Below are 23,775 nucleotides of genomic sequence, written 5' to 3'. Positions count from 1 at the left end.
GTGGGGGACAAAACCTTTTGTCTCAGGTTTTAATTCAAGCAACCAAAAGTTCCTTTAACGTGCCCACCCCTTCTCCCTCTGCAGCACTCACAGTGAAGACCCAGAATGTAGAGGTGCATCTGCAGAGTTCACCTCTCACCCTGGTGGGGGCCAGGGGGTGCATCTTGCTTGGTCCACTGTCCAGGCATTTGCTCTGGCACCAGATGCCTTGCCAGCCACTCACAGCTCTGCTCAGTGGTTTCCCCAGGAATTGAAATTAGGGGGGGGTGTTCGAATTTACAGGACGGGTGTCAGGACCAATGAGATATATAAAAGCCATATGAATAAACTAAATGCTTTGTTAGGATGATGCAAATTTAACATAAGAATAATGCAAGTTACACCAAAATGCATAACAGGTCTAGATTTCTAAAAATATATAAATTAAAAAAATATTAATTTAAATTGACTTTTGAAAAGTAAGCCATTGTGGGATAACAGGGAAGTTTTCTCATGGATCAATAACTGGTTAAAAGATGGGAAACAAAGGGTAGGAATAAATTATCAGTTTTCAGAATGGAGAGAGATAAATAGTGGTATCCTGGAGGGGTCAGTACTGGGACCAGTCCTATTCAACATATTCATCTGGAAAAATGGGTAAACAGTGAGGTAGCAAAATTTGCAGATGATACAAAACTATTCAAGATAGTTAAGTCCCAGGCAGACTGTGAAGAATTACAAAGGGATCTCACAAAACAGGGTGACTGGGCAACAAAATGGCAAATGAAATTAAATGTTGATAAATGCAAAGTAATGCACATTGGGAAACAATCTCAACTATACATAGAAAATGATGGCATCTGAATTAGCTGTTACCACTTAAGAAAGAGATGTTGGAGTCATTGTGGATAGTTCTCTGAAAACATCCACTCAATGTGCAGCAGCTGTCAAAAAAGCAAACAGAATGTTGAGAGTCATTAAGAAAGGGATAGATAATAAGACAGAAAATATCATATTGCCTCTATATAAATCCATGGTATGTGTACACCTTGAATGGTGTGTGCAGATCTGGTCACCCCATCCCAAAACAGATATATTGGAATTGGAAAAGGTACAGAGATGGGCAACTAAAATGATCAGGGATATGAAACAGGAGGAGAGATTAAAATGACTGAGAATTTTCAGCTTAGAAAAGAGATGGCTAATGGGGATATGATAGAGGTCTATAAAATCTTGACTGGTGCAAAGAAAGTGAATAAGGAAATGTTATTTAATCCTTCACATAACACAAGAACTAGCAGTCACCCAATGAAATTCATAGGCAGCAGGTTTAAAAAAACAAAAGGAAGTACTTCCTCACACAATATAAAGTCAACCCAGGGAACTCTTTGCCAGGGGATGGTGTGAAGACCAAAACTATAACAGGATTAAAGAAAGAACTAGATAAATTCCTGGAGAATAGGTCCATCTGTGGCTATTAGCCAGGATGGGAGGGATGCAACACCATGCTCTGAGTGTCCCTAGCCTGTTTGCCAGAAGCTGGGAATTGGCAACAGGGGATGGTCACTTGATGATTACTTGTTCTGTTCATTCCCTCTGAAGCACCTGGCCTTGACCACTGTTGGAAGACAGGGTACTGGGCTATATGGACCATGGGTCTGACCCAGTATGACCATTCTTATGTAAAAATTAATTATAATAATAAAAATGTTTAGTACAGAAACTCCCCAACATAATGACCTCCCAAGATAGCAACAATGTGAGATAACAACCTTGGCAAATAATGCATTTTAAAAATCTTGGCCTACCAGGAAACATATTTATATAAGCTTCCATTCCCAGTCACAAATCTAGCATTCTGGAGCAAAGTGACTAAAATATAGTCCAACAAACAAATGTTTACTTAACATGCCCCTCCCTTTTCCCTCCACTGCACCCCGCTCACCAGTGTTGTCTTTAGTCAGTGGAGACTCAGAGTTCAGAGGTGCTTTCACGTGAGTACACCTTCCAGGTGGAGGACAATAAGGCACTTTACTTGTTCTTCCAGCTGCTCACTGTTCGCTCTGGACACGGCTGTTCGTTATGCCACCGTTCACTCCACCGCTCTGTTGCCAATGGCCCTGCGCAGTCACCGTCTGCTGCCACCTGCCACTTTGCCTTCTATGAGTTGGTCTCTTGAGCTTCCACCAGCTCTCAGTGATTTCAGCGGAGCTCTCAGTGGGGGAACCTCACTGCTAGTGCAGTCTGGGCTGTCTCTTACACAAAAACATTGTCCCCACAGGAACACTGTCCCTACAACAGGACTAAGCACTTAGACCTGATTGTCAGTGATCTCAGCTGCAGTTATCACTTAACAGAATGTAACAGGCTGGTGTGGCTCCCCTCCTCCCCAGGGAGGGTTAAGCCCCGGACACCCAAGGGGCGGGGCTCCAGAACAGTGAGCCCGCCCCTCAGAGGGTCAGGCGGCGACCCGGAAGCATAAAAACCGGCCACCAGAGCTCAGTCGGAGCCCAGCCACCGTCGGGAGCAGACCTGCCCAAGAGGGCTCGGGACTGCGAAGCTGCTGGAGCCCACAGCAGTTGCCCAAACTGGCTGGAGCTTCCCCTCGCTCGCTACTGGGAGGACCCGCTGAAGCTTCCCCGTGCCGTCTACGAGGAGGAACCTGCCGGAGACTTCACCTCTCCCTTGTTGTTACCCCGAGGAACCCCCGGAGCAGAACTGGCTGGACTTCCCCGAGGAACTGCCGGATCTACCCCCCAGCCCGGGCTGCGAGGAGCCCATGCTGTTGGACTTCCCGGGAGCAGACGTCCCGGACCAGGTAGGCCCCGAGGGGGGTATTGGAAATGGCCCGGGGGCAGCCGACCCCAGTCAGGCTGCAGATTAACCTACGCCCATGTCAGTGTGTTACGGTCAGGATCCCCACTGACCGTCAGTGGTGGTAGCCGCTGCCTAGGGCCCCGGGCCGGGACGCAGTGGAGTGGGCGGGCCTGCGTCCCCCCTGCCACCCCACTCACGGGTGGCAGTCTTCCCCTCTCACCCCAGTGCTCAGCCTTGCAGCAGAAGGCCTGAGCCCTAACTGTCTTTTTGTATTGTTGCTCGGCCTTGAAGAAACAGGGCAGGACCCGAGTAAGAACAACAGGCCGGTGTGCCTCACCTCCTCCCCAGGGAGGGTTGAGCCCCGGACACCCACGTTTACACAGAACAAAAGACTATCTATGGAGCCTAATCAGCTCTCCTTTTAAACAGTGGAGAGGGACAGGTCCCCACCCTCTCTCTTGATGCCTTCAAATCATCACAGGCTAAGTACAGTTCTACTGCCCTTTACTCATACAATAAAAAAAAATTTCATCCCCCATTTCCCCCGCATTCAAGTGGTTTGTAACCCAACCCCAGCCAAAATCTATCACTTGGACAACACAGCTCTGTTTGCTGAATACCTAGGTAGATTAGGTGTGAATGTAAATATAATCTGGCCCTGAAGCTTTTCCCCACAGCCCCAGCTCATCACTAGCTTTCAGGGAGAGCTCATTTAGACTTTGCTTACAAATCATCATTTGAAATTATTAGGTTGGCCAACATCACCGAAATGAATGCACTGACATCATAAAAAACAACAGCTGTATAAGGAAGCAAGGAAGCTAGTCTATGTTAATACTTTTCAAATCTATTATACTTTTTCAGATACACATATTTTATCATGCACTGTATAAGCTTTTAAAGTGTGTATTAATGTTTCACTTTAAATTCAGATTTGCAAACAGTCACTAAATTGGTATGTAACTAGCTCACAAAACTGGGGGGGTGTTGGGGAAATTCAGGGGAGGTGTAGGGAAATCACTGTTCCCCAGCATCCGGGTTCTTACCACCAGAAGCAGCTGCCTCCAATACCTGTACGTTCACCAACCAGCCCTGAGAACTACGACCCTTACCCTCTGCACTCAACCCCCATCCCCATGCAGTATAGGCATCCTGAAGTGCAGCACTCACTACACAGCACTCCAGACAGGACATATTCAAACCTGTGACCGTACAGTTCCCCACCCCACCGCTCTGCCCTTTTAGATTCCCAAAATGTTGTGTGTCTGTCAATAAACTAATTTTCTTTTCAATAAATGAATTCTTGGCTTTGAAAACAGTCTTTATTATTGCAGAAAGTCAAAGATACTTTAGCCCAGGAAAGAAACAGGCACTGCAAATCATCTTAGGAAACACACATTCCTACTAACATTGTAACCACTGCACTTCACTCCCGTGCAAGGCACCAAACATTACTGTTGGTTTTCAGCCTCAAATTCCTCCCTCAAGGCATCCCTAATCCTTGCAGCCCTGTGCTGGGCCTCTCTAGTAGCCCTGCTCTCTGGCTGTGCAAATTCAGCCTCCAGGTGTTGAACCTCCGAGGTCCCTGCCTGACTGAATCTTTCACCCTTCCCTTGACAAATATTATGGAGGGTGCAGCTCGCGGATATAACCGCGGGGATGCTGCTTTCCCCCAAGTCTAGTTTCCCATACAGAGATCACCAGCTGTCTGAACTGGAGAGAAAAAGGTGAAATCCCTAGGACCATTCAGACAGGGTGAGATTTTAGGAGAAGATTGTCTTTAAATTATGAGAAAATTCCAGTGCAAACATCTCCCTGGGATTGTAGCTAAAGTTACCAACCAAAGCAACAGTGGCCAGGACACAAAGCCCTAAAACTAGCCGATGTAGCAGTGAGGCGATCCAGGGGCACTGGAGCAGGGAAGACCAGGGGCCATGGTGGTGAGGCCACTGAGCTCTGCCCATCCCCTGTACAGCGCCAGCTCCCCTCACAGCCGCTGCCATCTGCAGAGAGCCAGGAGTCCCGGAGAGCTGGGGAGACTGTGCAGGGAAACAGAAGCAGGAGCCGCCAGGCTAAGAACTGGGGTGACAGCTGCTCTCTTGGCCAGCGCACCCAGCACTGAACCAGGGACCCCTAGAGCAGGGGTCCCCAACCCCTGGGCCGCGGACCGGTACCAGTCCACGGCCTGTTAGGAACCGGGCCGCGAACTGACCCCTAGCACATCAAGCGGCGTGTCTCCGGCGGGGCCCCTAATCCCTGCCCCCTCAGAGGTGAGGGGGCTGGGCTGCGAGCTCCGGGCTGAGCTCAGCTGCCTCCACTGGGCGTGGAGCTCCCAGCCCCGCCCCCTCACCACGCGGCTCTGAGCGGGACGGAGCTCAGGCACAGGGCCGGCTCTAGGCACCAGCGCTCCAAGCATATGCTTGGGGCAGCACTTTCCAAGGGGCGGCACTCCAGCCCCACCCCCACCCCTCCACACACACTTTTTTTTTGCTTGGGGCACAAAAAGCCAGGAGCCGGCCCTGAACCAAGATGTTCAGCTCATGTTTCAGTGTGAGCTGGAGCTGACACTGCAGTTCTGAATTCAGTCACTAGATGGCGCTCATGACAGCCTGAGTTGCCCAGGCTGGACTGCAGTTCAGGCTGCCCTGAGCAGCATCCCCTGGAGCTGAGCCTGGGCTGCGGCAGCGGGAGGGGCTCAGCTCCGGGGGATGATGCTCGGGCTCCCCAGCGGCAGGGCAGCCTGAACTGCAGTCCAGCCTGTGGGTGAGGAGCCGGGGAGGGAGGGAAGCAGGGCCCAGGATGCAGGGAGGGGGGAGGGTCCTGCTGCCGCTGCTGCTCTGCTCTGAGTCTCCCCAGGGCGGCGCGGTGTTTCCCTGCCCGAGTGGGCTGTGCAGGGCGCCGCCGGGCTGGGGAGGGGGTTCAGATCCCGGCTCGCGCTGACAGGGCGAGTGGCTGGGCAGCTCGAGCTGCCAGGGAGCTGCCCATAGGCGCCGACTTATATGGGGCTCTGGGGCTTTAGCCCCAGGAATAAATCCCAAGCAGGGGCTCTGCCCCACCAATGTTTTTTCTCCCCTGCTTGGAGCGCCCCCCCGCCGCCACCGCCGCCCCCAGGGCTGGAGAGCTTCCCCCCTCCCCTCCCCGCCCGGCCCCAGAGAGCTTAACTGCCTGAACGCAGGCAGCTGCGTCTGCGTGTCTCAGTCTCTTCCTTGCCGCTCAGCAGTCAGCAGTGAGTGCAAGCTGGAGCTGCTGCTGACTGTTGCTGACTGTACCATCTCCGAGTGGAGGGGGATGGGGAGGGGGGCCCGCCGTGCTGGTGGCAGCCCTCTCCTCTGCCCCACCCCGGAGGCTGGAGGCTTAAACGCAGGCATGTCTCTCTCCCTTGCCTTGCCTGTTGCCTCTGCTGCTGCCGGCTGCTGTTGCTTGCTGGAGCACTGGCCGGGGGAGGGGAGCGGAGGGGAGGGGGCTGTGCCATGTTTGGCATCCCTCCCCTCCCCCTACCTGGAGGAGATGCAAAGGGCACTTCCGGCCAGGACTCGGAGACTGACCTCACCCACCTGAGCAGGTCCTGGGCTTCCGTGAGTGTTTGACCTTATGATTCCCCCCCAGCCCCCACTCCTGCCCAACGCTGGGGAAGGGGCAGCCCCATGCCATCCCCTCCCCCCGTCCCCCCCACTGAAGCTACGGTGAGGGGCTGCAGGCTGCAGCAGGGGTCAGGGAGGCAGGAAGCCATATGTGAAGGCAGTGCCCCTCCCCTCCAGCATCCACCCACCACAGGGCAGATGGGGGAGGGGGATTCATAGACCTACCTGAGCAGCTGGGGCTTGGGTGAATTTTATGACACCCTGCTCCCCTGCCCCATAGCCATCACCATGCAGACCCCACTTCTGCCCCATGCTGGGCAAGGGGCAGCCCCATCCACAGTGAAGTTATGGTGAGGGGCAGCAACATGGAAGGTCACCTGTGATGGCAACCCCCACCCCCTAGTACCCATCACAGGGGAGGTGAGTGGGCTTTCTGGACCTGAGGGGCCCTAGGAAGGAACATGTGCAGTGACTGTGGTGCAGAGTGTGTGTGCTGTGGGGGGCAGGGGGGAGAGGAGGGGTCCCTCCCCTGGAGCTTGCTGCTGCCAGTGGTGGTGATGGGGAGTCCTCTCTGGCCCTAGCCCTGGGGCAGCCTGTCTGCACCCCAAGTTCCTCATCCTCAGCCCTGCCTCACCCCAAAGCCTGCACCCCCAGCACCGAGCACGCTCCTGCACTGTGAACCCCTCATCCCCAGCCCCACCCCAGAACCCTCACCTGAGGGGAAAAACATGCAACTTAAATTTGGTGGTCAGTTTGGAGTATCATTGTATTTAGCACAATATTTGATTATTTTACACCCTTCAAAGTATGTAACTGGTCGTATACAGGTGTTTTCTCTGAATACTGTCTGTGTGCCTCAGTTTCCCCAATGCATTTCTTAAGGCTCTAGATGGTGGGATAAGGGGGTGTGATTGTTGTAAAGCCCTAGAGGGCCAGTGTGATGCTGTCTGCACAGAGAATGGCTGACACCCTGTCTCCAGGCAACTGATGGCCTGGGCCACTCTCCTGCAAGGTGCCAACTGAAGGTGTTGGAGAACAAAGAGATCAGGTGGCCTCCTAATGCTTGGAAAAGAGACAAAGGCCAGAGGAGGGAGTGTCAGTGCCTATGCAGACTTCTGGGAAGCGCATGGTGTGGAAGGGGATGCTGGGATGCTTTGGAACAACTCCATACAAAGCCAGTCAGGACTCTGGGGGAGCCTCCTCTCTGAGCATACTGTCTCCAGGGCAAGAAGCTTACACCTTCCTGGGTCTGACCTCGAAGCATTCAGCCCTTCCACACCGTGCGCTTTCTGCAGCGAGTCTGCCCAGGCAGGTCCTGGGGCAACCAGAGGTCCCTGCACCCCAACTCCGCAGTCAGATGTGACTCTCAGCCAGACAGTAAAACAGAAGGTTTATTAGATGACAGGGATACAGTCTAAAACAGAGCTTGTATGTACAGAAAACAGGACCCCTCTGTCAGGTCCATCTTGGGGGGTGGGGAGCCCAGACCCAAGTTCTGGGCCTCTCCTGATTTCCCCAGCCAGCTCCAAACTGACACTCCCTCCTCTGGCCTTTGTGTCTCTTCCGGACAAGAGGCCACCTGATCTCTTTGTTCCCAACACCATCAGTTGGCACTTTGCAGGGGAAACTGAGGCACCCACACAGTATTCAGAGAAAACATTAAGAACATTCCCACTTTGTCACAACAGGTGCAACAAAATTTAATACCGTATATTAGGTATTAATAGACAAGTGCTGCTTCTGACTTTCCACTTTTAATTGACCCTTGTAATCTTGTGGTGCTGACGCATTGTAGCTTCATTTTATATCAGTTTACAGGGTGAGAGCGCGGGGAGGGGGGCACCATTTTGGGCCCCACCAAAAATTATACGAACCTGCCGCCTATGGAGCTGCCCCCTCCTGCCCCTGGACCCAGCCCGCCGTGCACCTTCCCCGCCTCAGCCCTGTGCTGCCTGCCCTGGGTGGGGAGAGGCAGAGCCCAGCTCCAAGCAGGGCAGCCGGGGATACTGCCCCAGCAGGGGACTCCCCTGGCTCGGGCACCTGAGGTCAGCGTCCGTCCTCTCGGCTCTGCCTGCACGGGGCTGCGGAAGCAGCTGTCAGCGCCTGCCCCTCTCAGCCCTTGCACCCCCCATCCCACTCCCAGCCCCTCCACTTGTACCTCCCCCATCGCGCCTTCGCTGCACCCCTTCCTCTTGTACTCTCTCTTTCCCTGCACCTCTCCCCTTGTATCTTCCCCCAGCCCTCTCCTCCTGCACCTCCCCCTGCACCTCTTCTCCTGCAACCCTCCCGATACCCTCTGTCCTCCTCCACCCTCCTCTGTGAGTACATCACACGCCGCTTCTCTGCCAGTGTAGAGCCCCCAGCACCCCCACACCTGCTCCTCTGCCTGAACCCTCTTTACTAGATCCCCATCTGTCATAAACAGACAGTTATGGGTTAATGCCTCTTTTACCTGCAAAGGATTAAGACGTTCACCTAGCCTGGCTGACACCTGACCAGAGGAAGCAATGGGGGAACAAGATGTTTCAAAAGGAAGGAGGGTTTTTTCCTTTGTTTAGTTTTCAGTTTCAGCCAGAGTGAAAAAGATCAGGGAACCAGCCTCTTATCAGAGTAGTAAATTTTAGAAAGAGATAAATAGGTTTATGTTTATTTCTTTGTAACCTGTCTTGTGCAATTAGAGGTAGAATCAAATTGGGTATTTGGGTATTTTCATTGGTGTACTAAATTTTTGCCAAGGGGAACATCCTCTGTGTTTTGAATCTGTTGTCTGTGAGAGTAGCTGGTATGCTAATCTCTCCCAGAGGGTTTTCTTTTACCTTTCTTTTCTTTAATTAAAAGCCTTTTTCTTAATACCTGATTGATTTTTTCCCTTGTTTTTAGATCCAAGTGGGTTGGATCTGGATCCACCAGGAGTTGGTGGGAGAAAGGAGGGAGGATGGTTAATTTCTCCTTGTTTTAAGATCCAAGGGGTTTGGATCTGTGTTCACCAGGAAATTGGTGAAGTTTCTCAAGGCTACCCAAGGAAGGGAGTGCTTGTGAATGGTGGCAGCCAGACCAGATCTAAGCTGGTAATTGAGCTTAGAGCTTCTCATGCAGGTCCCCCACATCTGTACCCTAAAGTTCAGAGTGGGGAAGGAACCTTGACACCATTCCTTTCCGGGTACAAGGTTTGAGGGTTAGTCCCTGTGCCTTCCATGTGCATGTGGAGCACTAAAGATGGGGTTGCAGGGGATGAGGGGATGAGATTTATACTAAAGTGAAATAAAAATAGGAGAAACGGTTTGATCCTCACTGCAAGTGTAAACGGGGATTGCCGTGGTGAATGAGGAGGTCACATTTGGGGGGGAGCCCAGGGCTGGGGCAGCAGGGTGTGCGGGGGGGGGGTGTTGAGGGGGGAAGAAAGAACCAAGGGCTGGGGTAGCCAAAATCTTTTTTGCTTGGGGCGGCAAAAAACCTAGAGCCGGCCCTGCTCAGGCCCCGCCGGCCACACGCTGCAGCTGTCGGGCGAGGCGCTGAGGCTCTGGGTGAGGAGGGAGCCGGGGGTAAGAGGCTGGGGCCAGGGGGGTTGGCTAAGGGGCAGGGAGTCCTGGGGACAGTCAGGGCACAGAGAGGGGGCGGAGGTTGGGGGGGCGGTCAGGGGGCAGGGAATGGGGGGGGTTGGATTGTGGGTGTTCCGGGGGGGGGGTCTGTCAGGACTCAGCGGGGGGGGATAGGGGTTGGGGCAGTCAGGGGACAAGGAGCAGGGGTGGGCTCCCTGGGTAGGGGGCTCGGTTAGCTGCAGTGGGGGACGGGGTTAGCGGGGGGCGGGTGCAAGGTGGAAGTTCGCCTAGGGTGCGAAACTTACTTGCACCGACCCTGGCTGAAAGTCCACCCAGGGAGCCCCCCGCAGCAGCTAACCTCGCCTGGGGAGCTTGCCCCAGCTCACCTCGGCTCCGCCTCCTCCGCTGAGCACGCCGCGTCGCTCTAATTCTCCTCCCCTCCCAGGCTTGCGGCGCCGATTGGAGGAGACTTAGAGCTGGGTTATGTGCTCAGCGGAGGAGGCAGAGTGGAGGTGATCTGGGGCAGGGAGCGGTTCCCCTGTGCGCCTCCCCCCCGCTCCCCGTTACTGCGGGCAGCCCTCCCCGCGCCCCTCCCCCAGCTCACCTCCACTCCACCTCCTCACCTGAGTAGGCTTTTACACACCCCCAACCACTAGGCACCCTAGGCGGTCACCTAGTTGGCCTAAATGGTTGCACTGGCCCTGCTTTCAGCCTCAGTCCATGTGGTGGGGCGGAGGAATTGGGATATTGCCTTGGGGGAGCTGCTGGGGGAGGGAGGAGATTTACCTGCTCACAGACAATTTTAACAGTTCTAAAGCTTCAACTTTTTGAATCTCAGTGTCCAGTGTCATTAAATAGTTCTGGTCTGACCTAAATATTCTCTGATCCCCCCCATAATTTCCCAGAGCTGTGAACATTTAAATTGGTAACAATTGGAATGAAATGCTGAAACCGGGATTTTTGTGCAACTGTGAAAGTTTACAATAAATATAAAAATTGCTTAATATGAACATTATGTATCAAAATTATATAGTATAAAACAAGAAAGAATCCCACCAATTCTGACTATCGCTCCTTAGACACACAGACCCTGCTCCAGCAGGCTCATCCTCACAGGGAGAGCTGACGTCCATGTGAAGCCCCAGTGACCCTCTCCACCAGCACAGGGGCTGATTGCCAGACCACAGCCCTAGTGGTAAATTTTTCACCACAACCTCCAGGGCTCTGATCTTACAGGTAGGCCCCTTCCAACTGAACAAAGAGCAGGAAGGGAAACACCCACTTGCTGCTGCAGGCGGGGGAGGCATAGTGTGAATTCAGGAATTTGAAACAAAGCCTGTTACAAACTGCCCAGAAGGAGCCATGGCTGCAGAGAACCCCATGGAAAGTCTCCAGAAGGAAGCGACATGTCCCGTCTGTCTGGAGTATTTCACAGAACCTGTCACTCTGGAGTGTGGGCACAATTTCTGCCGAGCCTGCATCGCCCAGTGCTGGGAGGGATCCGATACAGACGCCTTCTGCCCTCAGTGCAGACAAACTGTGCAACAGAGAAACCTCCGGCCCAACAGGCAGCTGGCAAACATGGTAGAAATCGCCAAGCGACTGAGTTTACAGGCAGCAAAGGGAACAGGAGGGGACGGGGTTTGTGGGAAACACCAGGAGGCTCTGAAACTGTTCTGTGAAGAGGATCAAACCCCCATCTGTGTGGTGTGCGACAGATCCCAGGCTCACCGCGCTCACATGGTGGTTCCCATCCAGGAGGCTGCCCAGGAGTACAAGGTAGGGAACTGCTGTCCCGTCTAATGGATAATAACTCTGGATTTGAATTACAGGTTAATAGCATCACAAGTTTCCTGAGACTGGTGTATCTGTGTCACTCAGCTGTGTGTAGCCTTCATTGCATGAAAGAGGCTGTACAAATTAATGATACTCCAGCCTGGCAAGAAAGACAAGAGAACGATTTAAAAATTGTCTGATGTGGGAAACTTTTCTCTGAGCAGCTGAATCCTTTTCAAACCCAGTGAACTAAGGGAACTCTCTGCAGACCGGAATTTATTAAATGCCCAATGAGGTTTGATTCACTAGAGCTGCAGGCCAGTCTATGTGGGAGTGCTACCTTCAGACTGGAGAAGGGGGAGTTACAAGCTGTGTCTGTTATTACTGATTGTGTCACAGTGTTTATTATTGTTATTGGCATCCCAGCAGCCCCTACAGCCCCCAGATGAGATCTGACCTCGATTGTGGGGGGCCCTGTAGAAAACCCAGTGAGAGACAATCCCTGCCCTGAGCCATTTACAGTCTAACTCAGGGGTGGGGAAACTACGGCCTGCGGGCCACATCCAGCCACAGGCCCATCCTGCCCGTCCTCTGAGCTCCTGGCTGAGGAGGCTGGCCCCTCCCCGCTCCCATATTGTCTCACCCCTTGTCTAATTGGACAAGAGAGACAAAAGGTGGGAGGGGAACTTGAGGTGCAAAGAGGGGAAGTGACTTGTCCAAGGTTACTCAGTAGGTCAGTGTCAGAGCTAGATATAAACCCCCATTTTTCCAAGGCCAAGCCCAGTGCCCTAACCACTAGGCTACACTGTCCCCCTCAGGAGCACGGAGCAGTGATCACATGTGGACAGTAGGAGAAAAAGACTCCTTGAGAAAAGCTCCAGGCTCACCAGGGAGACGAGGTTTCCCAGGGGGAACCTGAACTCCTGTGCTGCTCCACGAGGAGTTAAACTCAGATGCTACCGGTCTGCACTAGAGGAGATCACTGGGCTAAACGCTGTGTGGGACCCTGAGCACCTTCAGTCCGCACACAAAAGGGCTCCAGACAGCTCAGGTCCATGCCAAGTACCACTGGGATTACACTGGGTTGTAGCAAAACCAACCCCAGGCTGGAGCTGACCGGTGCCAGTCTGACCTGCTCTGTTGTGTACGTGGGCAGGGACCAGCCATAGCTGTTCTGTTAGTCCCACCAGGCAGCCTTTAGAAATCTCCCAGAATGCACTGCTTCCGGGATCTTTACCAGGGAATGGGACAGTGGGGACCTACCCAGAGGGCATTGCCACGGAAAGGGTTTAGGGCAGCACTGGGGCAAATCCCAACAATTCCTTATACAAATCTGCCTCATTAGGAGGGGCCCTGAGGCATCTCCAGAATATAGGACATGCCCACGCCTGCCAGCATGGGGCCCTCCCGCACCTGAATCGATCAGCCTGCTTGGGCATTCCCCCGCCTTTGTCAGCTCGACCCCACCTGCATCATTCTGCATGGAAGTGCCACTCACACCCCTGCCCCCACCCTCACTGGTGTCCTCCTGCATCCTCGGTCTCCTCTTCCCTCTTTCTCACCGGATGAAGCCACACCCAGTGCTGGGTCCCTACCAGACACGAATAGTGCTCCACAAAACTGGGATTGTGCAGCTTCCAACCAGACAAATGGCCTCCCGACGTCTCATGGGGTTTGCCCTGGGGCCTAGACCAGCTCTGCCCAACCAGTGAAGTCCCCAGGGCTTCAGGGCCGAAATCCCAGCCCATATTGAAGCCCTGGTGGCTTCTGGGATTTGTATCACTTTGTTCATTAAACTTCAAAAACAGATTTATTGATTCACCCCCATGTGACTCCAATGTCCTGTTATGCTCTGTACCGCTCATCAATTCACAAATACCAGTAAAGCTTGGTTATAATTGAGATCTCTCTCTAATTACTGAAAAGACTGAATCTGAATTGGTAACGAGTCTGATAATGACACACTCCCAGTCTGCACTGATAAGGTTTCATCTCCTTGGTGGCCCTAATGTCACAAAGTGATTAGGACCAACAGTCATCTTGGATGAAAAAACGAAAAGCTCCACACCCCTCTCAACCATTCAAATTCAAGTTCCCAAATCCTTTCTGTTTCTTCAGGAAAAAATCCAGACCCAACTGAACACTCTGAGGGCAGAGCGAGAAAAGCTGCTGGGATTGAAAGTGACTGGAGAGGGGAAAAGCCAGGAGTATCTGGTAGGTGCCTGTTGTTATGACCCAGCAGAGACTGGCAGTGGGAGGTCTGTTTGCGGCAGACTCCTGTGTGGCCTTGGTGAACGTGGGCTTGTGTGTGTTTCTCCATGACCATGGATTACTGGGTTAGATTTGTGCATAGACAAGCTCTAAAGTTCCATTTCAACTGATCAGTTAATGTCTAGCTCTTGTGACTTGCCTAGAAATCCCCCCCAAGTGAACTGAATGTCCCCGTGAGGTGCTGTCCACTGGGTCTGGTCATTTCGTGCATTAACACGTTTGTTTCTTTTTTCTCCCCTGGTGTCTCTGTCAGTGTAGTGCTGAGTCCTGCCTCCTGCTGCTCTGGGTCTGAATTCCCAGAGACCATGAATGACATAATATACTAACATGACAGACATGGAAACCTCCCTTTCAGAGATACAGGGGCTGAAGGGGAAGCTGTGAGAGAATCCTCTCCCTAGGGTAAAGTCAAATGTCAGAAATCAGGATTTTCAACTAAGTTCTCCCTCCTGCACACTCAGCTCTTCATGAAAGGACCCCAGGCTCCATCCATGTCCCTGACCAGTTCTTGCCCTATTTTCGTACAGAAACAAACACAAACCGAGAGGCAAAAGATTGTGTCTGAATTTCAGGAGCTGCGGCAGTTCCTGGAGGAACAAGAGCGACTCCTGCTGGCCCAGCTGAAGAAGCTTGACGAGGAGATTGTGAGGATGCAGAATAAAAATGTCAGTAAACTCTGCGAGCAGATATCCCATCTCAGTGAGCTGATCAGTGAGATGGAGGGGAAGTGTCAGAAGCCAGCGAGTGAATTCCTGCAGGTGAGACAGGGAGAAACAGAGGCGCCGATTCCGTGGGTGCTTAAGGGCTAGAGCACCCATGGAAAAAAATTAGTGGACGCTTAGCACCCATTGGCAGCCAGCTCCTCCCTCTGTCCCCAGCGCCTCCTGCCCATCAATCAACTCCTCCCCTTCCCTCCCAGCGCTTCCCATCTGCCTCAGTGATAAGAGGGAGTGTGGAGGTGTGGCATTGGGGAAGGGGCAGAGTCGGGGCAGGGACTGGGGTTGAGCACCTCCAGGGACAATTAGAAGCCAGCACCTGTGGTTAGAACCATCCCAGATCCCCACACAGGGAAGGGAGGGCTCCTGAATCATAAGCACTGGAGCCAGCGGTCAGAGATCCGAGTGTAACTCGGCGTGTTCATTGCTGACATGTGAGTGACTATTGTTCTTTGCAGAGTTACAGACAGAGATCTTAGAGATGGAAAAGCCCCATTAGCTCAGGGAATCCATGGCCCTGGGGTCAGGGCAGGGCCTCTCTTCCCCATATTTGCAAAATCCCTTCCCTGGGATCCCCTGTGTGCATCAAATGGAACTGACAGACTTTCTTCTCTCTCTCTCTCCCTCTCCTTCCCCTCTAGGATGTCAGAAGCACCTTGAGCAGGTACGTAGCTCCCTCTCACTCCCCCTCGCACTTCACAATACTGGAAAGGGCTTAATGGTGATGTTAGCACTGCATCTCCCAGGGCTGTACAGCAAAATGTGTGGGGAAGGTCACAGTCTAGATACAAATCTCTCTGAACAACTTCATCCGGAGGTTCTCACCCTTGCACAGAAAACTCTGGGATTCTCCAGTCAGTGGGAAGGACTGACCTCAAGTATTTCCCAGAGATGTCACCTCCCTGGGGGACTGGCCTCCTCAGGATAGTGGGGATGGAATATGGGCCTGTCACTGCTGGGGCCCTGGTTACCATTCAGCCCAGGCCAGCAGTGGTCAAGAGTCTTTCCCTCCTGAGGACTGTTTGGAGACCTGTGTGGAGTGAGCTGGGGAAGTGGGAGTTGGTGCCTCAGTCTAGTTCCTGGGGGACAGATTTCTGCAGCTGGGAGAAGCAGAAGAATTCTAACTCCAGGCCCGTTAGAGCAGCGACTCCCTAGCAACCACTTATAATGAGTCTCACAATGAACTGTAATCACATGACATTGTTTCTCTATAGGTGTAAGAAGAGGAAGTTGCAGCAGCCAGAGGAGATTTCTCCTGAACTGGAAGAGCAAGTCAGTGGTTTCTCCCAGAAAACTATTGCGCTACTGGAGGCTCTGAGGAAGTTCAAAGGTACCTAGAAGGGATCTAGTAGGGGAAACTGGGATAAGTGTCTGAGGCTGTGGAAAGAGAATGGCTCTGGTCAATTGGTTCATAATTACATTATGCTTCCATTTAATGTTTGGATGAGAATGCCACACACTTAGGATCCAAGACACTCAGACTGATTAATTCAACCCGTTATGTGTTCCAAAAGCATGGCTTGCCATTACAATTACTGTTCAAGTAAGAAATGACAGACATACTGAAAGAAATACTGCCCAGTTACCTTCTCCTGGGGCATAGGCAGGTCATGATGCATTTCTCCTATGATGCTCCTTACAATGTCTGATGTGTTATACACATCCAGAGTATATATTTATTATTTCTTTTCCAATCACCTTTGAATGTTATGAATAGGAAGTATCTTGTATAACTCAAACACTACACATGCATGTGTGTTATGTATTGTAAGTATCTTCTAACTGGCAGGGCTTTTGCTATCCAAGCTATTTTCAAGTTATTCTCATTTCTGATTCGTTCATTACCAGTCATTACACACTGATGTGCACGGGTCACTTTGACCCTTTTCTCCACATGCGGTTTTTTGGACTTTGCTAACTGCTCCTGGGCAGCACATTGTGGGTGTCTGGTGTCTCTGAGGACATTGTGTGGTCGAAACATCTCTTTGTCCCACAGAGCAATTTATGAACACATCACTTAATAACAAGGTAACTTAAGGAAATATTTCCCTTATGTCAAATACAATGATTTCTGAAAATCTTACTTCATCATATAACACAAAATGTTCTACCAATCCCAAAGGATTGGACACATTACGCCCCAGGTTACCAAATGTTTCAGATCTTACCCAAATACACGCTACAGCCATTTCTTGTTAACAAAACTACACTTTATTAAAAAACAAAAGAGAGAGAGTATGGTTAAAAGATCAGTATACACACAGACATGAGTTTGATTCATCGAGGTTCAGATTCACAGTGGAGCTGGCGAGCTTTCTAGCTGTAAAGAGTTCTTTCAGAAACAGTTCATAGTCCAGTGTCCAATATCACCTTGAGGGCGTACCAGCATAACTGGGACCTCAGTCTTGCGACTCAATCGTCCCCTGATGAAGCCTAAGCAGATCTGGGATGACAGAATCAGGACCCAAGGATCTTTATTACAATTTCATGTCTTTTGACAAGTTGGGAGTTCACAAGGATGTTAGGTCCATTGCTGGGAGATGCGTGAATGAAAGAGGAAAGAGGTTTCAGACCTTTTCACATTAAATACCTGAGTGTGTCTCTGTCTCTTTCTGTGTTATGATGAAAACACAGTTCTAGGAGATCAGAGTGATGATACTGTCATAAATATGAAGCCTGAAATCTCACGTCTCTTATTCTTTCCCCCTTCAGACACTCTGCCGTCTGCACTGGAGAGAAAAAGAGGGGAACCACTCGGAGCACACAGACAGGGTGAGATTGCAGCCTCTTCCCAGCACTGGCCCCTCTCAACGACCCCCCCCCCCCGCTCCTCTTCCCCCGAGACCCTGCCCCTGGCCAGGCCAGAAACCAGAGCCGGGCTCCCACCCAGAGAGCCCGAGTGGCACTGTGGAGCCCTGCACCCTCCACCTGCCATGGGTGGATCACCCTGGGAAGCGGGGACATGCGACGGGGGCTGCTCTCAGGCCTCCCAGAGACCCACGAAGGACAGATGGAGGGTCAAGGGCTCTCCCCAGCAGACAATGCTCCCAGCCTGGCCAGGGGTTAGGGGCTTGGTGGGAAGAGGAGTAATGGGGCAGGGCCACGGAGTGGGCAGGGCCACTGGGAGTGGGATCTTGTGCCCCACCCCCAACTTCTACCAAGGGTCCGGAAGTCCTGGGGAGATCCCAAGCCAACATCACGCATTCCAGGGAGCGGGGATCTGGGCTGGGGGCTGCTCTTAGGCCCCCCAGAAACCCACCGAGCAGAGGTGGAGGATTAGAAGCTCTCCACAGCAGCCAAGTTCTCAGCCTGGCCAGGGGGCGGGGCCTCAGCGGGAAGAGGGGGAGTGGGGCAGGGCCATGGAGGGGATGTGGCCACAGGTGGTGAGACCTCGTGCCCCCCACAGCAACTTGTTCCAAGGTTCCAGAACTCGTGGGGAGATCCCAGACTGACACCAACCTTAGTGCTGAGTTCATGCCCAGGCTGCTGGACAGAAACATTCACTGAGCAGCACCTGAACAGAGCTCTCTGCCCTGAGGGCTGACACATCCCTCTGCTTTACCCTAGTGGAGAGGTCTCCCCATCGCTCTTCTCCAACATCCTCCCTTCCCTCTGGGCAGGGCTGGGCTCTCCCATTGGAGCTGCTCACTGCTTCCTGGATTGGGGAGACGCTCTCCCTGTGATGCTGGCAGGTCCTCCCTTCTCTCTGGGCTGGGGATGGGGCTCCCCCACCCAATGCCACCTCCTACTCTCTGATGTTAAGCAGCTCTTCCCCAATGCTGCACCTTCCTCTCTGTTCCCTGGCCTGGGAGTGGAGGCTGCATTAGGGGAGGGAGCTTCCCTCTGGGGTATAAAGCTGGTACCGGCCTCCTCTGCTCCCTGCTCAAGAAAAGCTTCTGACGCCTTCCTGGCTGTGTCTGTGCCCCTGGGAATGGAGCAGCCCCAGCAGAAGGAGCTGGGAGCTGAAGCTTCTGGAAGCAAATGAGAAATTCACTAGGCCCTGGTCTATGCTAAAGGGTGGGGGTGGGGGGTCGAGCTAAGATACTGTCGCTCCCCCATCGACTGCACTTCCGCCTCTCGCGGTGGGGTAGAACCGGAGTTGACGGGGAGAGAGCTCAGGGATTGATCAATCGTGTCTAGACTATAAATTGATCCCCGATAGATCGATCACTACCCTGAGGAGCTGCAGTGACGTCCCTGCTCGGTCTCAGGTGCCCAGGACAGAGGGAGCTCCCTGGGATCCAGGACTGACCCAACCAGGACAGGGCTGCTGGAGAATGTGAGAAATGGTCCCAGCCTCCCCCAGGGCTGAGCTCTGCCCCTAACGCTCTGATTCTCTCTCCCCAGCGAATGTGACTCTGGATCCAGACACGGCCCATCCCATCCTCGTCCTGTCTGAGGATCGGAAAACTGTGAGATGGGGAGACACGCAGCAGCGACTGCCTAACAAACCTGAGAGATTTGACACTGAGCTCTGTGTGCTGGGCTGTGAAGGATTCACCTCGGGGAGACATTGCTGGAAGGTGGAAGTGGGGGGTGAGGGTTGCTGGGCTGTGGGGGTGGCCATAGAGTCTGTGGGGAGGAACGGAAAGATCAGCCGTAGCCCTGAGGGGGGGATCTGGGCTGTGGAGCGCCTGGATCAGTTCTGGGCTCTCACCTCCTCTGTGACCCTCCTGCCCCAGAGCTGGGTCCCCAGCAGGATCTGGGTTTGTCTGGACTGTGACCGGGGGCAGGTGACATTTATCGATGCTGGTGATGAGGCCCCGATCTTCACTTTCCCTCCGGGCTCCGTCCCTGAGGGGAGAATCCGACCCTGGTTCTGGGTGTGGCGGGGATCCCGGCTCAGCCTGTATCCCTGAGACATGCAGGGGAGGGGAAATATCTCACTGGGAGCCCTGAAATCAGCCGCTTTAGCCTCACACACCCTTGTCTCTGTGACATCTCCCTTTGGCCTTTCTATCATCCCATCTCTATGACCCTGGAGGCTCCTGCGTGGTAGAGAAGCCAATCCCATCACTGACCCAGAGACTGTGCAGCCTCTTTGCCGCTGTCCTCTATGATCCAGGAGAACTCTGGGGATCCTGAGTCAGACAGTGCCACTGAGACATGCGGGGGACGAGCCCACTGGGAATGGAAAAATGGGTTTCTCTAGCCAAGTAATCCTAGCCCCTATGGCCTGGAGGACTCCTGTCCACCCAACCTCTGGCCTCTTAGCTCTATGATCCCTGGAAGCTCCTCCCCCTCTCTCCCTGCAGCACCAGGTATGGGAAGGGAAGGGGTGAAGAACTTCTGGGGGTGCAGGAGGAGAAAAGAGGTTTTACCATCAATGCAATAAATCCACTTCCAGGAGAGGCAGTAGTTAGAGCAACAAAAAATTTTCCCTTGACCCATCTGCATTTACAGCAGGGATTAGATTGACCTAACTACATCACACAGGGTGTGTACGTTTTCACAGCTCTGAGCAATTGTCATAACTATAAAGGGAAGAGAACAGCCCTCCTGTGTACAATACTATAAAATCCCTCATGGCCAGAGACACCAAAATCCTTTTTTACCTTTAAAGGGTTAAGAAGCTCAGGAAACCTGGCTGACACCTGACCCAAAGGACCAATAAGGGGACAAGATACTTTCAAATCTTGATGGGGGGAAGTCTTTTGTTTGTGCTCTTTGTTTTTGGGGTTGTTCGCTCTTGGGACTAAGAGGGACCAGACATCAATCCAGGCTCTCCAAATCTTTCTGAACCAGTCTCTCATATTTCAAACTTGTAAGTAACAGCCAGGCAAGGCGTGTTAGTTTTATTTTTGTTTTCTCAACTTGTAAATGTTCCTTTTTACTGTGACGATTTTACCTCTGTTTGCTGTAACTTTCAACCTAAGGCTAGAGGGGATTCCTCTGGGCTATATGAATCTGATTACCCTGTAAAGTATTTTCCATCCTGATTTTACAGAGATGATTTTTACCTTTCTTTCTTTAATTAAAACCTTTCTTTTTAAGAACCTGATTGATTTTTCCTTGTTTTAAGATCCAAGGGGATTGGATCTGGACTCACCAGGAATTGATGGGGGAAAGGAGGGGGGATGGTTAAATTCTCCTTGTGTTAAGATCCAAGGGGTTGGATCGATGTTCACCAGGAACTTGATGAAAAAGTCTCTCAAGGCTACCCAGGGAGGGGAAAGTTTTGGGAGGAAAGGGGGTGTTCCAGACTGAGGAATCTGGATGGTGGCAGCGAAATCGGATCTAAGCTGGTAGTTAAGCTTAGAAGTGTTTATGCAGGTCCCCACATCTGTACCCTACAGTTCAGAGTGGGGGAGGACCCTTGACAGCCATGTAGCTAGATTAACCTAAGGTTTAGGGGTGGGCCAGTGGCTAGAGTGGCAGAGCTACAACGTTACAGCTGTGTCCCTGAAGTGCCCTAGTGTAGATGCTTTCTACATTGACAGAAGTGGTTTTTCTATCGCTCTAGTTAATCCCCCTTTCTGTGAGGCCGTAGCCAGGTCACCTGCAGAATTCCATTGTCTGAACCGGGGGCTGGGCCGATCTAGCTGTGGCGCTCAGAGCACACAAAGTTTCACAGGCCCGAATAATGATCTAAGTGTTAAGTGTTGAGCAGGCCTAAGGGGGGTTTCCCTGGAGCTGCCTGGAAACACAGGGGCTGAGGCACTGGCTGGCAGCTTGGTGTGCATGAGGCAGAAAGCCAAGAGAACCAGTCCTGGGTGTGATCCCAGCAGGAAACTGAGTGACAGAGCTTGCTTCAGGCCCTGGGTTCCCTGGAAAGGGAGACTTGGAGTCCTAGGTAAGAAAACTGGTGGCTGCTGTTTGTTTGTACCGTGTTAAGAGCACAGGAATGTGTGGACATCATTTGTAACTAATACAGATTGCACCACAGAAATACCTGACTCCTATCATCCATTTCTCCTGCCAATGGAAGAACCTAGCCAAGCCCCAAACACTGGCTAACTGCTGAGGTCAAAGGAGCAATGGTACAACCCAAGTCAGAATCTAGACCTGTGGAGGGAAATCTATTGGTGGGAAACAGCTGCGGGAAGCTCCAGCAGCAAAGAGCCTGTGCAGATGAGCAATTGCTGCTAATTGTGGACTTAAGCATGTCCAGCTTTGTGTGCCGAGCAGTCCCCATTGTCCCTTCTCTCCGGCCTAACACTCCTCTGCCCACAGTCAGACAAAACCCAAATGAGGATCCCTGGCTCGTATTTCTGCGCAGCAGAACCAGCCCAGACAGTAATAGGGGGTAGCTGTGTTAGTCTATATCCACAAAAACAACGGGGAGTCCAGTGGCACCTTAAAGACTAACAGATTTCATAGAAATCATAGAATCACAGGGTTGGAAGGGACCTCAGGAGGTCATCTAGTCCAACCCACTGCTCAAAGCAGGACCAATTCCCTGCTAAATCCCCAAATCTCTAAATGGCCCCCTCAAGGATTGAACTCACAACCCTGAGTTTGATGTATTTGGTCATAAGCTTTCGTGGGTAGGAAAACCACTTCCTCAGATGTATGGAGTGAAAATTAGATTCAGGCATTATTAATCATGAAGAGAAGGGAGTTACCAGCCAGTGATTATGGGGTCAGTATTGGGCCAAGGACAAAGGCCACATCAAGGAGTGGTGACATCACCATTATCACCTGACTCTGCACAGACTGGCCTAGGGTCGGTGGGGAGGGTCAGTGAGATGATTATCAGACAAACTCTGTGTCTGAGCGTGTCCATCCATCTCCTTATCCTCTTCTCCCAGGATCCGGCTGCAGATGGAAAGGTTTGCCCAGCAGCGAATGCGCTAAGTTACCCAGGTTCTGTTCTCTGCTCTGTGTGAAGTCACTGATTCTGTCTGGGCCTGAATTTCCCCAATTCTAAAAAGGGGGAAACAGCCCTTCCCCATCTCACAGCAGCAAAGGCATCATATGGATGTAGGGGAGGGGGAAAGAGGGCACATGGGGTCATGTGTCCCCCAGATTTGCTGCCTGTCTTGTAGTGACCATGTTCACAGAGACTGAGCATGTTCAGTAACGTCAGCTGAAGGCGCTGCCCTCACTCTGCCCCTTCCCCCCACACTGCAGGCAGGTTATCTCTGCACAGCAGCATGGTGAAGCTGAGCCCATTGGCATTTGTGAGGTGCTCAGACAGTGCAGGGATGGGGGCCAGGTAAGGACCTGCAATTGCTAGAAGTGCAGCTGTTTCCTCTCCACATCAACTCACAAAAACATCACATTGGAGTTGTCACAAACTTGCCCGATTTCACACTGACCCTTTCACTAGTTGGTGTTTCTCTTAACACCCCAGCTCCTGGAATCCTGTGATTATGTGACAATCTCAGCTGTCTAACAAAGGTCAGTTTCTTGCTCTCATGGCTGAGTAGAAAGGGTTGAGAACGTGACCAGAGCGAATCATGAATGCTCCGAAACAAACAAAAACTCCAGAATGTAATTTTTTAGGAGAAAACCCCTCATGTTTCCTTCAGCCAACCTCAAGATTTTTGATTACGCGGTGCTGGCAATATTGCATTGGCAGCGATCAGTTTGTTGTCAGGCCTCTTGCTTCCAGCAAAGGCTCTAAGGACCCAAATATAAAAATGAACATTCTAATTTCTCTCTTTACTTCACCCTTCCTCCAGGGGGCCTGTGCTCATTTGCTGCTTGGGCCCACAGCCTGGCTCCATGCGCATTCCCACACCTCGCCCTCTCTGTTTCCCTTTCTGTTGATTCTGCTGTTTTAGGTAAATGATGGCATTAAAATAGGGGACTTTCCATGGGTAGTGAATAGCGTTAAGGCCTGAATTCTCGCAGTATTGCCAATTCCAAATGTTTAAAAATCATGAGGCAGGACCTGTGATATGATGAGATTGCCTTTAAAACCATGAGACTTAAAAATAATAGTTAATAATAAATGCTGGGTTCTTTCTATTTGCTGTCTGGCTTCTCAGACCTTTAGGTTGCACTCAGATCACATTGTTACATTTTTCTCTGCCATCAAGAAAGCTAGAAACTTCCTTTGTTTAGGAAACAAAAGCCAAGCGTCTCACCTCGTCACATGCTTCCAGGAGCTGGGGCTTTAACAAAGACCAAATATCAGGAAAACCATGC

At 51.9% G+C, this 23,775-nt stretch overlaps 1 protein-coding gene across 1 annotated transcript; it reads left to right on the top strand.

Annotated features, from left to right (window-relative positions):
• The first annotated feature begins 2,496 nt into the window (after positions 1-2,496).
• On the top strand, positions 2,497-20,263 carry LOC123345541 (zinc finger protein RFP-like). Its single transcript, XM_044982517.1, has 9 exons — positions 2,497-2,797; positions 11,271-11,695; positions 13,811-13,906; positions 14,491-14,721; positions 15,321-15,343; positions 15,894-16,009; positions 17,392-17,451; positions 19,027-19,202; positions 20,243-20,263. The coding sequence occupies exons 2-9, from the start codon at positions 11,279-11,281 to the stop codon at positions 20,246-20,248; spliced, it is 1,125 nt and encodes a 374-aa protein (XP_044838452.1). The 5' UTR covers positions 2,497-2,797; positions 11,271-11,278; the 3' UTR covers positions 20,249-20,263.
• Positions 20,264-23,775: the final 3,512 nt, after the last annotated feature.

This window comes from Mauremys mutica, chromosome 12, assembly GCF_020497125.1.
Source record: "Mauremys mutica isolate MM-2020 ecotype Southern chromosome 12, ASM2049712v1, whole genome shotgun sequence".
NCBI lineage: Eukaryota > Metazoa > Chordata > Testudines > Geoemydidae > Mauremys > Mauremys mutica.
Note: the sequence above shows the minus strand (reverse complement) of the source record. Positions and strands in the feature narration are given on the sequence as shown.

Coding starts and splice junctions, on each gene's coding strand:
- LOC123345541 (XM_044982517.1), top strand. CDS start 11,279: ATGGCTGCAGAGAACCCCATGGAAAGTCTCCAGAAGGAAGCGACATGT. Junction 11,696..13,810: donor AGGCTGCCCAGGAGTACAAG/GTAGGGAACTGC, acceptor CTGTTTCTTCAG/GAAAAAATCCAGACCCAACT. Junction 16,010..17,391: donor GGCTCTGAGGAAGTTCAAAG/GTACCTAGAAGG, acceptor TTCCCCCTTCAG/ACACTCTGCCGTCTGCACTG.